This window comes from Accipiter gentilis, chromosome 34 (genome assembly GCF_929443795.1).
Source record: "Accipiter gentilis chromosome 34, bAccGen1.1, whole genome shotgun sequence".
NCBI lineage: Eukaryota > Metazoa > Chordata > Aves > Accipitriformes > Accipitridae > Astur > Astur gentilis.
In genome coordinates, this window is record NC_064913.1 from 820,417 (window position 1) to 837,723 (window position 17,307).

At 44.4% G+C, this 17,307-nt stretch overlaps 1 protein-coding gene across 2 annotated transcripts in view; it reads left to right on the forward strand.

Annotated features, from left to right (window-relative positions):
- Positions 1-9,714: 9,714 nt before the first annotated feature.
- LEMD3 (LEM domain containing 3) overlaps positions 9,715-17,307 on the forward strand; it is a 51,398-nt gene continuing 43,805 nt past the window's right edge. For both annotated transcript variants that reach the window (XR_007504631.1, XM_049792184.1), the window contains exon 1: positions 9,715-11,337. Coding sequence is in view for 1 of the 2 variants with exons in the window: in XM_049792184.1 (XP_049648141.1) it covers positions 9,771-11,337 (1,567 nt within the window). In the remaining variant the exon portion in view is untranslated. The remainder of the gene's footprint in view (positions 11,338-17,307) is intronic.

The following is a 17,307-nucleotide window of genomic DNA, read 5'->3' on the forward strand; positions in this document are numbered from 1 at the left end:
AATGACAACTGCAGATAGATTTAAAAGGGCCCAGACTTCCACAGTTAACAGAATGAATGAGGGAACTTGTACAGCCCACACAATGTCAATATGAATGATGTACAATGATGTAAAAAATGCTGAACTGTGTAAAATGTTTCCTAGGGGAAGGAGTAAAGAGTGATAGGTCCTAAAGCATGGCTTCAGTAAATGATAATTTACATGGGAAATGCTCCACAGAGTTAGTAAAAAAGCTGTGGAAAGCAAAGATATGTTATAAAAGAAAGCTAAAACCAAATTACAAGGCACTGATAGAAAATAAATGTCACAGCATCATGCAAAATATATGGAAGCAATTGAAGCAACTACTGTTTTCATGCAACAATTCAGCTTCATACTTACATTTATATTCTTTCAGATGATCAAAATAGGTCCAGATATATCTAAGAATGGGCATGGAGTTGTCCTTGAGCTTAGGATAAAGGAGCATGGAAAACTTGCCTGGGTAAGAGCAAAAACAAAATTATGTTTAAGACCTATTAGATATTGTTTTCACTGAGATTGTACAATATTCTCAATGCCAGAGGGTTTAAAACATTTTATAAATAAAATCGAAGCATCATTTCTAAATTATGTATGTTCAGTTGCATATGTAAAATGTAGGTTTAAGCATTAATTTAAAGGTACCATCTCGGTCAATATAAGATACAGCTGGCTAATTGGCTGTTTGTAGATTTTCATATGGTTATAACAAATAGCAGGTGTACACTAGGTTGCAAATGTGCATGTATGATATTGAAAACTTTCATTCAAGCAATTAATAGTAGCTGTTATAGATCTTAGCTGGAAAAGTTTCCCTCCTATATTTTTCTAGATGGTTTTCCAAATAATTTCATTTAGATTTGTGAACGATTAGCATTTCTAAAAACTAGTCTTATGTATATCTGAACTTGGACACTTGGAAGATAAGGAATACGTTACAAAAGGCTCATTTGAAAACTTTGGTTTGCCCATCTTCCCCATTTTACTTCTTGAAACTTGTAGCAGAGTTAATTCAGTTTCCCTGGGTACTAAACCACAAAGTAAGGCCTGTGTTCCTTTTTGTCCTCTCATAGTGCCTTACCTCAACTGCTGTATGTTTTCCTATTTCTGCTGTAAACAAGGTTGTTGACGTTAAAATTATAATCTTCCTTTTATGACCCAACATGTTCTCATTCAGTTCTTCTATCTGTGCCTGTTTCAGCACACCTCTAAGAGTCTAACAATATATGCCCACCTTGTTTCTGCTTATATTATGACAACTTTTAAAATTACATAGTCACATACTGCTTTTTTCTCCAGATTGAGTAGTGAACTGGAGTTTCATTTTTTGCCTGACTGACTCTGCAGCACAGATAATTTTCTTGTAGTACATCTTCTGTTTGTTCATAGCACGTAATAGAAGTTATCCGGCATTTAATTCATTAACATGCTTTTGCTATATAATTTGCAGCTTTATTACCTCTAACCAAATACCATTCACAGTAACAAAAGACATCATTCTGCAAAAAATCCAGCAAGAAGAGGACACAGGATGGGCTGGGGAGAGCACTGGAATGGAATTCCTACTTCACTCTTCTATAACATTTTCCATCTTCATTCTTAAAGGATTTTTACGAAGATGAATCATTATTTCCATTTGCCTGTGGGAGAAACTGAGTCACCTGAAGAGGAACTGATTTGCCACACAGCAAGTCAGTGGCAGAGCAAAGAGCAAAGAACAAGGCTCTTCATTTCCTGCCTGGTGCCCTCATGACATTAACTCAGTTTACAGCTCTGCCACAGTCTTCTTCCTGACCTTAGCTGAGTCATTTGGGTTCTTTAGTCTGCTAACACTGAAGTGCATGTTTCATTTAAGCTTTTTTTTAAGATCACAGCTGGCTGAAAACACTCCACTAATACCTTGGCCATATACATGGATGGTTCATTCTTTCTCACAGGTTCTTTGCAGGGGAGAATTTTTTGTTCAGTGCACTGTTACATTAGGTAATATTTTATTTTTTCCTGCTGTGTTTATTTTTTCCCAGAAAGTTTTCACAAGGACTAATTTTAGCCAGGGGAAACCTGTGTCCATAGATGATAGAAAGTGGTAAGTTAGAGGAGCCTCTGTTCAGCTGCTCAGAGGCTACATTACCTGTGTGCTATGGGCCCCCAGTTCTTCAGCTTTGCAAATGCTATTTTCCTTTTCCATAGACATCTGGAGCACAACTGTCTGCACTCCAGATGATGTCATGGTGCAGATGAGAGGAAAGTTCACTCCTCCACCTACGGATCCCCACGCAGCATGGATGAATAGCTGAAAAAAACCCACCTTTCCCCTGCCCTACCTCATCCCATATGCACATAAAGCTCTTCCAAACATTTTGTCTAGCATTCCTCCTAAGAACACCTCTGCACTGTCCTGCAAAGCCTCATGTGGTACGAAGCAGCCATTTCAGTATTTGGCTTTAAATTTGTTGTGCGTTTTGCTGTTACTACTTCTGCTGTTCCCTCTGCTTTCTTCTGTTCCTTTTACTTTCCTTACTTCTTTTTTTATACTCTTTCTCCTATTTCTACAGTGTCTTCTCCCTTTCTCACTTCTGTGTATTTTTTTTCCTTTTTATGCTTCTTTTCCACAAGAAAAAGGGAGGTGTTTCACTCTAGCCCAACCTCAGTCACAGAGGCATGGCGAAGTGAGCTGGCGAGCTGGCAGAAAGCACTGCTCTTGTCTGGCTGTGCAGGGAGAGGACTAGAGCTTTGCTGCTGTGAGGATTTCCCAGAAGTAATACTGGAGCTGGTCCAACAGTTTACAGTAAAAGGGCTGCAGCTCTAATGCAAGTGCAGCAAGGTGAAGGCCATCTGTTTTTCAGGTTAGGTACAATAACCAAGAGTGGCTTGTCAGGTGTGTCTCTGGTCTGAGAAATTAAATAACATCTTTGGACAGGATGCTATGTGGTACACCCCGGGCTTGAAGGATCCAGCCTTCATATGAAGTCTGACACAGAAGAGGAGAGGCAGAGCTCCGCTCTGTAGTGAGCATGCGGAGTTAAGAACAAAAGGCCCCATAACTGCAGGACATTATTGTGGGGCCGGGAATCAGTTTCTTGGCCTCCCTAGCCCCATTCTCCAAGCAAGATGCTCAGCAGTTCTGACAGGAGCGTGGCTCTGAAGAACACTTTGCTGCATTTGGGTCAACCTAAGAGGAGTAGTAGGGGTAGAATATGTACTGGGGTTATAGCCACCTTTTCCTGAGCAGCGAACAGACACCTTAGACACCTTTCAAGGCAGTGAAACCTGCGCCTCTCTGCCGTACGCTGCCCAAACACTGGGAACAGCAGTAACTGCTGAGTGACCAGGCATATCGAGTTCAGCACCTCTGAAGGATGAATGCATCCCACTGTTGGGCTTGCTGCTGTGTCATACCCCGCCGAGCAGAAGCTGAAGCAATGGGGCAGAACCCATTAGCCACATAGTTTGGGGAGGACAGGTGAACAGTGTTGAAGGAAAACTTTCAGTGCATCATTCTCACAGAGGGGAACTGCGTACAACATGTGGCAGACAACCGGGGTGTGTGGTGCATGCTAGATTCTCCCGTGACGTGTGACACACAAGCCTTGGTTCAAGTAGGACCAAGCATCCCTTTAGATGGAGATTTGGGTAACTTATCTGTAGGCCAAAAACTAGTTGTTGTGGATGCTCCCTAAATATACTCAATTTTTACGAGATAAAACAGTTCTAGAAATGCAGCATGTACTCGGCATAGGAAATGGTAGTCCTCAGGGCCAGTGGGACTTTGTTCCCCTTGTCTGTGAGCGGTTCTTATGGAGGTTCTTCCTTCCTCTATGGGAGAAATTTTCAATGTGAGTGGAGTTATTATTGACAGTGGAAATTGCACAGCTTAAGGAAATCTTTTAAATATGCCAGGCCCACACCACTGAGAACTCGCAACAAAAGAATCGATTCAATACTCAGTAAGAAGTTGAGAGCTGCAGATACTGAGATGCATGTGGCAGCCTGCGCTGCTGAGATGCACAAGTGTTTTCTGTAGGAACACAGCATTTTCCAAGGGCTGCTGGCTTCCTGCTTATGTATCTTGCCTGCAGTTCCGGTGGGAGGCAATGGAGGCAAGCGTGTACTCAAGAGACAGGGAATATCTTCTCTTGTGTTTGCACAGTGCCAGGTACGAGAGAGCGATGAAAACAGGTCAGATCTCCAAGTGCTAAACAAGCGTAGATAGTGATACCAATAATTGTTTGGAACACACTGAATTTAGTGCTTTGCAGCAGCCTAATGACATGGACAGAAAACAGAATGGTGGGCTTATTCCGAACTTCTTTGATTTTATTATTTTTGTCTATTGTGTGTATTTATACTCTGCTTATTCATTGAATAAACTGAAATTAGAGCTTTGTGGCACAAGAAATGCATTACACAATTAGCCTTATATGAAAATGTAAAATGCAAACTTCATTTTTTCTGTTCAATGAATGATGGCTCTTCTTTTAAACATTATTAGATTAATAAAATAAACCTAAGTTTTCAAGACATTACCCTTGGATCAAAGTCAGGGATGTAATTGTAAACAGTGAGCTCTTTGTGGCTACGTCTACACTGCTTTTCACGTTCCGCCAAACACGACTAAGGTCCCAAGCTAGATTGCCGTGCCTATGCACGTATTAAAGGTTGTTCAGGACATCACAAAAGAATCTCATCAGGTGTAGTCAACACGTCTGCATCCTGCATGGTGCTTACAGGTATTTCCTTAAGTAAGAAAGGTACAGGAATGTAGGAAATCAGGCATCTCCAGGTTTTCAGGGTTCTGTTGATTTCAGACAGACAGGATCCCTTCCCAGTATTCTCCTGTGGTTAAGGATGTATCTCTAGTTTTTATCACTCCTTAGACCTTGAAAATACTTGCAAGGGATACCTAATAATAGGAAAGTAGAGGCTCAAAAGCCAGCATAGTGTATTGCCATGACTTTTGGCCACAACTGTGCTGGTAGGGCAATATATGTATTTATATATATATAATACCTCCCCCATTTCCGGGTGGCAAATATGGTTTTTTATCTAGCTAGGGTTCCTATGTGTTAAGAGTAGTGCATCAATATGAAAAATACTCTGCCCGACTACCAAGCTCAGCTTCACTTTTCCTTTTAAAATTTAAACAAAGTACTCTGGATGTAATCTACTGCTAGGCTTTAGAGAATGAATTACACAACTGATTTGTCACCCACCTAGAATTGTCTGTTACGGCATGCAATAGTCTTCTAGCAACAATTAGTGTGAGACGTAACAGGGCAAGAATGTTTTAGGTACCAACAGCTGAGTGACATTTTGATGCTGTCCTACTTACGAGATTTACCCATTCTTTCTGAGTAACTTCAGGATGGGCCTCTCAAACATTCATCTGCATTTGTGATTTCATACATGTGCCTCTCTGTAACTGCAACGTTTCTGGTAGCTTTCCCCCCAAAAAAGAGGCTGGAAGGTAAAAATTGACTGCCATAATAAACCTCAGCTTTTAGCCACTATAATTTCTTTGTTTTATTCCTAATGTCCTTGTCTCTATTGTTGTTTGGTTTCCTATTACCTTTTTTTTTCTTATTATTTCTTTGTCACACTTGGTCATGAGATCTCATGTCTTCCAATAGCTGGCATTCTTCTTTAAGCTTGGTTCCTGGGGAGTTGGACAGCTTGGGTTCAGGTTGTAAAATACATATACCTAGCCATTCTGGTTCCTGAGAAAAGAATCGAACACATAAAGCAAATTTTAGTGAAAGGCTCATACATAAACTCTCCTTTTTAATACATTTTTTTTTTTTAAGCCAGTGTTAAGGATTTGGAGTGCTGCTTTGTGGATTTTTTTTCAACACACAGAGTCAGCAGTAATGCCTCCAACGGTTCCATTAAAATGGCCAGTGCCCCGGAGTACAGACATAATAAACTGAGCCAGGAATTATATGACCTGACCAGGGGTGAACACCCAATTGAGAATACGCTATTCTATGGGTCAGTATAGGTTATATAAAAGGCAAAGTATCAACTGCAGGAGGGGATTCTGTTGCCTTCTGAAGTCTCAGACTTATGACCTAAGATGGGTCACTTTTAGTGACAAGAACTGCACAGCCATAGCAGGTTATCACACACTTTGTGGGAGTGGAACTATCGTGGGACACTTAGGCAAGAACAGTACACATGGCCTCTTTGCGGGAGGTAGGGTATCTAGCACACTGTGCTCATGCTGTGGCTATTGCCACCAGTCCAGCACCGCATGGGAAGTGTGAGCATTAGATACCTTGTGGGTGCTCACATCTTACCCACAAATAATCAGCAATGCAAAGGCAAGAGACGGCATAAGCCCTTTGAACATTAATAGGATGATCTCAGGAAAGAAGAGCTTATCGGCGAAAGATGTATCAGCAAAGCACACAGCCTCACATGCAGAGTGGCATGGTCAATCCATAAATGGTATGTGTTAGTACCACTACACCACCGTTAACTTCAACAAAGATGGATTCACTCTCATTACAAAAACTTGCATGGAAGTTGTAAGGAGCAGAAATAAGAACTTAAAAGCGGGATGTGCAAGTGAGTCTGTTCAGAACCAGCTTGGTGGCTGCAACTGTAGTATTTAAAAATTAGTTTTGCTGGTAAAAAGCCTGTTCAGTTTTATAAGCAGAAAGTTATTTCATGTTCATCATGTAGTATTTGAAACAACTAGATAAACCAGAGCAAATGTGTTCAAAAATAGATTAATAGTTTGTTTTCATCGTGAAAAATGATTTCTTCCTATGCATACTGTCTAGTTCCTGGAGTTCTGTGACTGTGTGACAATCTCCACTTTTATTAAAAAAAGAAAGGAAAAGCACATTCCTATTCTTCACTAACATTCACATTCATTAACATCACATTCCTAAGAGAATGTGAATGTGATCTGAGTGTACCTAAAGGCTCATAAATCAAAAGGTAAATAGAAAGACACCAGCATCTACAATATTGCGAGTTTTACAAGAGGATCATATTTCTTTTAGATGTGACTCATGATTTCTAAATGCTTCAGGAACACAACAATGAGTTGTATAGAGACCGGATTGCATTAGTTGCTAGAGGAAGTTGCAGTAGGAGATGTGCTAACCCTAGAAAGGCAACTGTCACTCATAGATTCTAAGAACTTAAAAAAAAATGCATACACATCACAGAGACTTGGAATCAGGAAGGAAAGGTAAAAGAGGTATTAAGATACAACTTCAAACTCTGGTCCAATGAGGTCAACAGAAGTATGGTTGCTAACCTCCCGAAGAACACCTTTTCATCCAATGGAAGAACTGGCAGTTTCCTGAGAACGCCAGTCCTTTAAGGATGAGAGGGAAAATATAACCCAAAATGTCTTATTCAAAAAACACCAACAAACAATTTTTTCCTGACAAAGGACAGTCTCCACACTCCCTGCAGTCAACACTTACCTTTAAAAAGTATCTACTTAAAAATTTACTACATGGAGGTATTGATACTAATGAGGCATTGATATTATTGATACCAATGTGTACTATTAAAGAAATGTGGAGATTTTGGATAGGTAGTGGAAGTATCCTTACTCCAGTATCAACCAGAAGACACATTTCCAAAACATTTCAAAATATTTTGGCGCACAGGTTTTCAAGCATGACTGGGAACATGCAGACATTTCAGTCAGCTCTTCTGTGTGTCTACATGTGATAGTTTTGCCAGAGATGATTCAATTGTTAACAATTTATAGTATTTACTGCCCTCCTGCTGCTAAGTAAACAGTTTTGTAAACTGACTCATGCCCTCGCTGCAATGAACAGATAGAACATATGAGTTGCATTGGTAAGGATCTTCAACTCTTCTAGGACAGCATACATTCTTCTAATAGAGGGAAGGTGCCCAAGCAGGTGCTAGCCTGGAGTGTGCTTGTCACAATGATATCTGGTCTGGGACTGACTGCTCTTGGTTTGGCCTGTCTCATAGGCAGCCAGAGGCAAGCACTGAACGTGGAGAGGCATATTCCAACATGTATCCCAGACAGCTGGTGGAAGCTGTGGATTGCATCTCAGTGAGAAGAAGAAGTGGAAAGTCGGAAATGTTTCTCATTACATTCGGGATATCAATTAGCTACTATAGATTGGAAGATAGGTCACAGCGGGCACACGTATGTGAGCTGTTGGATGTGCAATGGAGTTCATATCTAGTGTAATCTTCCTTACAGGTGGAGTTCTGTGCATTGCTCTGGTGCACAATACTGCTGTATGTGAAATGGCTCCTGTGCCAGGGAAGCATGGAGGAGGCTGTGCACAGTGGAGCCACGTAGAGCGCACCAGTAATACAAACCCTTGTCTAGTGTTTCTCAGCCTCTGCAGAGTTGTGTTAAAGGAGGCTTAGATGAGCAACAGGATGGGTTCTGCATTCCCAGGTGTGCTTGGTCAGAAATGGAGGGTGGGGTACCGGAGTTAATCATCACCATTCATCATCATCATCATCATCACCACTGTCATGACAAAAGATGGCTTCAAGCCACTCTTCTAGCTCTGTAGCCTTAGCTCGATCTTTGGCACACAGCTACCTTAACTCCTGCTCTGCAAACGTCCCTCAGTAACAAGATTAGCAACTTCAGATTTGACATCAGCGGGGCACATCCACGATACCCTCACTGCAGCAGACTGGGAGGGGGAAAGTACTGCAGCTGGATCTTGTTTCTGGACCACTTCTGCGCATGGTGTTGTAAGGCCAGTCAGAGTTAGGTCAAAATGGAGACTCGGCCTCCTGCATTTATGATGTGATAAGCAGTAGGTAAGCCCAGGGTTTTGTCATTTGGGGTGGATGGGAATGCAGAGGTCAGAAGGAGATTTTGAAGCCTCCCACATGAGGTCCCGTGGCCAAAGGGCCAATTCAGAAGGGCCAGCACACACCTCACGCTCTGAGAAACGCCAGTATGACACCTCTTTTATATTGGCACAACCCCTTTGACAAGCACGCGTTTCTGTATATAGCTAGGCAGACACTTCCAACTGCAGTACATTTCAAAGGCTGTATTTTCCCAAAGAAAAGAGCGAAACACATCCAGGACGCTACAGACTTGACGAGGGCGGCGCTCAGCCGCTGCCAGCGGGGCTGCAGCTCCCCAGAGCATTCACGCCGCTACGCTTCCCCCGTCCGACCCTCGCCGCCGTGATGCCCCGATGCCGGCCGGGCCTTCGTGAGGGAGAAAATCGAGCCAGCGCACGGCTGGAAGCGAGCGCACCGCCTGCCACCGTGGGCCCGGGCCCGGGCGAGGCGGGCCGCGGAGCCCTTCGGCTCCCCTCAGGCCGAACCGTCAGGCCGGCTCTGTGACCACAGGGTGCTGCTGTCTGGCGTCCGGTCCGACGCTTCCCACTGCCGTCTGTCCGCAGGTAACGGGGCGTTCGGCGAGCGGCCGCCTCCCCACGCCTGTTTACAGCGCCCCGCTGACTGGATCTGCCCCTCCCGCTCCACAGGCGGCCGCCTCGCCCCTCGCTCCGGCTCCTGGGCCCGCCGGGGGTACGTGCGGCCGCCGCCGCGGCCGCCGCGGCCGCCGCGGCCGCCGCCGCCGCCGCCGCCGCCGCCGCCGCCGCCGCCGCCGCGCCAGGCCCCGCCCCCCGCCCGGTCCCGTCGGGCGGCGCCCGCGGGGTGACAGGCAGGTCTAGGCCACAGCCGAGTGCGCATGCGTCAGTTCCGGCGGGGAGCGCGGCGCGGCGCGTGGGTAGGAAACGCCGCGGCGGCGGGGCGAGCGGAAAATGGCGACGGCCGCGCAGCTCACGGACGAGGAGCTCTTCTCGGAGCTGAGGCGCTTCGGCTTCTCCCCGGGGCCGGTCACCGAGAGCACCCGGCCCGTCTACCTGAAGAAGCTGAAGAAGCTGCGCGAGGACGAGCGGGCCGGGGCCCGCGGCGGCGCCAGCAAGACCCGGAACAGCAACAACAATAACACGGGGGCCGGAGCGGCGCCGGGCGGCGGCGGCCCCGGGCGGGCGGCCCCGGGCGCGGGTGCGCGGCTGGTGGGCGCCGAGCACCCCTACCTCCCCGGGGCCGCCGCCGGGAGCGGCCGGAGCCGCGCGGCAGCCCCCGCCGTGGGCGGCAAAGTGCTGCTGGGCTTCAGCTCGGACGAGTCGGATGTGGAAACCAGCCCCCGGAGCCAGGCCGGCGCCGGCGGCCGGAGGGAGCGGGCTTCACCCCTCTTCCGCGGCCCGAGGCCCGCCGCCCCCCACGGCGCCGGCGGCGTGAGTAGCGGCTACCCCCCGGAGGAGGCGGCCAGGCGGAAGCCCAGCGCCTGGTGGGGGGCGGCGGCGGCGGCCAGGAGAGCGGCGGCGGCGGCTCAGGGCGTGAGGGGGCCCGGGGACGGCGACGAGGAAGGGGGGGAGGAGGACGACGAAGAGGATGAGGAGGAGGCGGCGGCGGAGAGCGAGCAGCAGCGGTGGAAGAACCGGACCGTGAACGGCAACCGGCTCCTCCCCTACGGCGGCGGCGGCAGGGACAAGTACTCCGACTCGGAGGAGGAGGAGGCGGCGGCGGCGGGGGCGAGGGCCAGGCAGCAGGTACCGAAGGAGGAGGCGGCGGTTCGCCGGCCCAGACGGAGCCTCAGCAAGTCGCCTGCTCCATTCATAACAGGCAAATGCGCTGCAGCCGGCGCTGGCGTGATGGAGACGGGCCAAGAAAGGGCTGGCGGAGGCTGCGGTGCTGCTGTAGTCGTAACGAATGACAGGGCGGCGGCGGCGGCTGCCGGGAGTCTAGACAGGGGCAGGAATCGGGAGGAGGAGGAGGAGGCGGCGGCGGCGGCCGGGGGAGGAGGAGGAGGAGGAGGATGTGAAAATGTGGACTCTGGTCCTCCCAGCCCCAGGTACCGCATCGGCCTACCTAAGAAATCCCCTCCGGTGTTGCTGCTGCCACCGCCGCTGACGGAGGTGGACAGCGGTAAAATCACTGACCCTCCAGGCACCGTTAGGAAAGCGACCAATAATCACGTTCTCAGCGGTGCTGCCGGTAGCTATAATGTCGAATCCAGGATCTATTCAGCTACCAACAGCCTTCCCCCGGGTGGAACCACCTCCTCCCTTAGACTCAACCACTCCAATCATACGGGTTCAAATCATACCTACCTGAAAAACACCTACAAGAAGAATCTCTCAGAGCCCGAGGAGGAGCTTCTCCAACAGTTCAAAAGAGAGGAGGTATCCACCACTGGAGGCTTCAGTGCACATTACCTGTCCATGTTCCTCTTAACTGCTGCATGCTTGTTCTTTCTGATACTGGGATTCACATACCTGAGAATGAGAGGTTCTGGAGTAGCTGAGGATGTGGGAGCCAACAGTAAGTATTAGGTGAAGGGTAAGAGCAGTTTCTTTCTGCAACTGGATATACAACTGTTAATTCACCTTTGCGTTCCCAGACATCCCTTACTGAGCAATTCTGGGTTCCACCTTGGTATAATCTTTCTACGTAGGATGGAGCGTAGAGAGCTTGTCTCTCTTTAAGTACCACCTTGCCAGCTGGTATAATGAGCTTGCAAGACATTTGAGGATAAACTCAAATCCTGGCATTCCCTGCTGTAATCTGTTGATACCTTGTTTTCTAGCATATTTTCTTAAAAAAACAATTTTATGTGTTCTGTTCAATACAGCAGATATATGGTTAATGCAGAATTGACGAGTTAAGGCTTTATGCCGGTCTCTCAGAAGTAATTGTGCACATATAGATACCTGGGATTCCTGCAGGGCTAAGATTTGACTATAGTTGTTTGGTAATAAAGCAGGTTGTTTTCATTTATGTCTACTGAGGCTTGAAAAGGATGCTAGGTTGTGATGATGTTACACACTACAACGAACTTGTGCAGTGAATGCTGGACCTATTGTGTGTTGTTTTCTAATGAGTACTCTTTTCTAAATTTAGTTGAGAGTATGTTTTTCTACATGAAATACTGTTGTGCTTTAGTTTGAATTTGATTCTTTTTTAAATCCTGAATTATTTGGGAGCTTCTTTAATATGTGAAAGTAGCTTCTTGGAATGGTTTTAGAAACTACCATTTTCTAGTCACAAAGCATACGAAAATGGAAACGTACCACCTAAGGGTGGTGATTCATGCTAATTCAATTCTTGGCTGCTCTGAAATGGACAGTAGAGATTCTAACATCAGAAAGAAAAATCATGCCATTACTATCTTAATTGCTCATCAGGAGCAATGAAAATTATGCAAAAAGCTAATTTTGGGACGTGAGAGCATTAGAATGTCCTTGGGGATGTACATTTTTCTTGAAATGGTTGAGGAAGGCATTTGGGGTGTATGCACGTGCATGCATTTCTTCATATAGATAGTAGATTTATGTACTTGTGTGTGGGCATGTATACAGTGCCTTGTAAGGAGTGATCCTGCTGCTAGATTGGGATCTGCTAGATGTTACAGGGCAGAAATAGCAGTGTGGGCTGTTTTTTTTCTCTTTTTTTTTTTTTCTCCTCCCATTCGAACATTATTCATTACATTATGGTAGCAGACTAGTTCTTAATTCTGTTTTGTGCATTTTTGGGGGGGGGGTGGGGAGTAAGGGATTTAGTGTTTAGGAAGGACAATAGCAGCAAGGACTTAAACATTTGCAGTGGTTTCATAGCTGTCCACGTGGCTCTTAACTACTGTTTAGTCTTCGTTTTTGGGAAGGCAGTGAACATGTGCAGGTGGGCTAAAATTAGATACAGTGTAGTGTGTCTGTTGGGACTACTCATACTCATAGTCTGTGGTTAACTTCTGGCTGTAGCTGCTAGAGACATCAGTACATAAGAAAATTTATCTATAAGCTGTGTAATTCTACAAACATTTATTAGATTTTTTTCTCCCTAGTCTTAAAATCTGATGATTTAATAGGGCAGAAGGTAGGTATGTCAGCCTGCTGGGGTAAACTTTCTGACTGTCAAATTCAGTGGTTGAGTTAAAACTCGCCTGCCATGCTGATTGATAAAGCTGAATGTCTCAGCTATGCAGATAGCAATACTGTGGAAAGAAGGCCACTCTGAACTTTTTGTCTTGGAAGAAAACTTTGTTTTGAATGTGTGAACTTCCCTATAGAGCATGTGGGATCACTGTCTTGAGTATGTTGCTCTTAAAAAGCTAACCCAGCTGGAAATGATATACAGGGAAGATTGTTCTCTTCTGCTGTTTTGCTTAGGCTAGGCTGCCCAGCCAATGGTCTGGTAGCCCAGTGTTGCTTGGTAGTCCAGTTAAGCCAGTTCTTGGCCTGTTCTTAATTGTTCTGTTTTCAGTGGAGCTCCTGAAAGTGGATTTCCTGAATATTTGTTCTGTCAGTGGCACTCACGTTTCATCTGTCGTCCTTTGTCACAGCCCTGGGCTTTGCAACGTAACAAATGGGAACAGCGGGAATAGTATCCATTGGAAGAAGCAAACAGTAGGATTTGTGGCTAGCTTCTTTGATAAGAAGAGGAGCAGGCGGCTGCTTCTAAGTAATGTGGGAATGAGCAGGGAATTACCTTGCCCAGCACATGCTCACTAAATTCTTACTCCTCAAATGGGCATATGCAACAAAAATATGGTAGGTCTGTAGATCAGGCAAGAACAGACAAGACAGGCCAATAAAGACTGATTGCTACTGGGAAGGGAAAGAACCCTGTCTTCTATTGTACACCCAATATCGGCATTTACAGTATTTGTCAGGCTGTAATCTGAGAAGGAGAAGTTGTGTGTAATGGGGGAGGCTTAAAACTAGGTGTTGGGGCTGAATTTAGGCCAGGTAAAATAATATAGATGAGAAGATTCAAAAGAGGATCGTCGCTTATATCATGCATAATGTTCAAATGATTTCTTACTCAGACCTCTGAAATAGCTATGAAGTCCTTTAGTTTTTCTGCACGTGTGGCATAAAATGTTCAAAGGCAAATCAGAATTGGGCTAATTCTTCTGTATCTAACCTACATATGGTCACTTGAGGTAAGGTTTTTATGCATTTAGCTGTCTAAAATGCAGATAAATATCTATGGGGCTTTTCCTAAAGCGTCTTAAACTGTTGATATTAAACTACTTTTTAAGTTTACATAAAAGACGAACTAATGCATAGGCGCCCATTGTGCTTGCTATCTCTGACAGTGTTGTATGTGAAAAGAAAGGTCATGGGAGGGGGGGGGGGGCTTGGTGCTGGTAACCTCATTCATGAGGCTCTGGCTGTAAAGCATGTTTTGCTTGCACCTGCCTTCAAAATACCATGGAATTCTATCAACTTCTTGCCAAGCCAGCATAGTATTTTGTCAGGAAAATGGTACGTTTGACTTTAGTCTACTTCCTTAGGGTTCTTCAGACCCTGAAGAGTTGAGTATCTCTTCCAACTTCTTTGTGTGGTTTGTTTTTTTTTTTTTAATGTTATTGTGAGCATCTCGGGTAGCTGCTCCTGGGAGTTAGTTCTAAAGTTATTTTTCATGGAAAGTTGTTAACGATAGCGGGTCAGTAGATGTTGCTTTCAGGTCTTGTTTACTTTCTGAAAGATGAGGGCACTAGTACTACATTTAAGGTTGTGATCTGAAATAGGTTGTTTTTAAGTTACTCTCACTGTTTCTGCTCCAGTACTTTGCCTGGGGAGTAGTTGATTTGTGAAAAACCACTGCCACCAAAACCTAATCTTTAAACTTTATGTAGGTCTTGTTTAAAATCTTATTAGGAGAGGCTTTTGAAAGTGACATCTCTTCTCTTGCTAGTAGTTTCTGTCTTTCTATGATGCTTGTTACAAAACAACTGCTAGGAGGATAATCCTTACTATATTTGCTACTACTTGTGTTTTTGAAATGTTAATTCAGGCAGACTTAGCAGTGGTGTATATTGCAAGTGGAAGCTTATGCAAATCACAATTCTAAGAGTTTAATTCTATTCCATTGATGTTCCTTTGTTCTTGATTTTTAAATCTCTCAGGTGTTAAAACTTCTATGGAATTTTATGCAGGGTGTTTCATTGTTAAGAAGTTAGACTTGCTGTATGAAAGACAAGAAGATGACTGTTGCGCTCACGGGCCTGCAAATTACTATTAAGGTGCTGTGGTATTTCACAGATAACTGTTACAAATCTACTTGCCTTCTAAGATCACTTTCTCAGGAGAGTCTATCTTCTTGACAGTGTTGGCTTCAATGGAAGAAAATGAATTCTGGATAAGAAATATTTATAGAAGAGAAGATAGTAAAGGGAGGAAGCAAAATTAAAAGATTTGGAGAGTTCCTGTGTTGTGTGGCTATTAATGTTGCTTGTGCTTTGCAAGTGATACTCTGACTTGTATTTGACAATACAACAACTTCTTCTATTGGCATGTTAGCATATAGCTCTGTTTCACTTTCTGTATATTGCTTTAAACTCTAGTCAGCAAGTATTTCTCATCTAGGTGATACAAAAGAAAATCCTGATGTACACCTTAAAGACTAATCTTTCTTGTAGCTGACCTCAACTCTGTGGTTTGGTAAGTTTTGGATCAAGATCAGGAGATCAAAAAAACCCCTAGGCTGCCTTTGTAAGGTAAAGCCAGGCAGAATAGTTAAATTTCTGTAGGATTCTTGACCTTTTTGAACTCTAGTCTTCCTTATGGTATATCAGAAATAACTCTTAAAAATGCGGAACAAACTTAGCCAAGACCTGTACCCAGGAAGGTCCAAATAATTGTTACATAGTGTGAAATAGTTCACCTTAGCTGACAACTTCAGGTCCTTCCTAAAGGATAATAAACAGTCTATTTGCCTTTGCAGCAGATCTGTAGTATAAAGTATAAATAATGAAAATTGCTCATCAGTATTTGAAACAAAAATTATGCAACTTCAGAATTCCTGTTTTTAGGGAAATAGCGGTGTTTGGTACTTTGTTCAGAATATTTAGAACTAATTAACTTGGCATTCATACCTTAAATGTGCTGCTGTTTGCAGATGTGTACAAAACTTTCCTTATGCCATGACTTTAGATATTCTTACAATGACCTTTTTTCAATGTTTGTGTTGTAGGCTATGCTTTTTTGTGAAGTAAGTCATGGGAAATTGGAACTAAAATTGCTTGCCTGGGGAGCAGGGATGCAGAAGAGCTCTGGCAGGATCTGTTTTCGCTAGGTTACAAAAACTAATGGAAAGTTTGCACTCCATTCCATAGCTCATGGTAGTTTTCTCAAAAGAAAATTTGGTTTCTGATCTGAGAAAGTTAAAGATGATCTAGGATCTGAAAGCAGATCTGGTTACAGCTTTTCCATGTTTATAAAGCATTGCAGATTAGAAAGGAGTGGGAAAGCAAACTTGTGTTTCTTCTGTTAAGAACCTCTGTCAACTCTAATAGTGTTCTTCAAGTGCAATGCAGACTTCTTTCTGCTTAGGACAGATGCATACAGTGATAATGGATGTTAAGGAAGACCCCACGATACCGAAGGACTTAAATTTAGCATTGTAGGAGCCCCGCTTTGCACCATTTAAAAAAGTATCCCAGTACCAGAGGAGAATCAGGCCTGCAGTCTTGCTATTCCTGGGGACCAATTGTGTTTCTAAAAAAATCATTTACATTTAACTCCTGTTGACATCTGTGTTTCATCTGGGAGTAGTAGGTTGCAAAACTTTGGCTTGATTGCTAACCCAGCTAAGCTGGCAGGAGTGCTAGCATCATACCCAACAGATCCCTGTCATGCTTCTAGACTTCTGCTTCAGAAATAGCATGAACGTGTGAACAGGCCAGAGCTGCTGTTTGAGAAAGTTGTTTGGTCATTTAACAGAAAAGCTTAGGCAAGTAAACTAAGCAAGTACATCAGTTTTTGTTGATGAAAGTGCTGTTCCAGTGCTGTGGAGAAGCACAGAGTCCAGTGTAATCATGAGGCATATATTCCTTACACCTTTAAAGTTCTTCTAGGCATTTGTATTCTCTGGTAAAATTAGTTTTCTGTTGTGATTTGTGGTAGGTTGAGGGGAGAAAGTTGACTGGTTGAAGGACTGTGAAATCAAGGTATATTAAGAAGGAAAAGTGATTTTTCAGGGGACTCGCATGTTTGCTAAGAACTTCAGTAGTAGTATCTTTGTCCTTCTCTTCCTTTCTTGGCTCCTACTGTTGTTGCTGGTAGGTGTAGAGTTGTGGGAGAAGGTGGCAGTGCCTTTGCTGTGATTGTAATAAATGAGGTCACGGTGTAAGTCTGCCACTGATCAAAATAACCATGATGGCTTCTGTCCACTGAGGAATTCTGATTTAGAAAAACTTGGAAAAGGAGTGGTGTTACTGATGGAAAGCAGCATACTGATGGATGCAAGGACAGATCGAAGAACCACTGCACAACTTAAAGCTGGTCT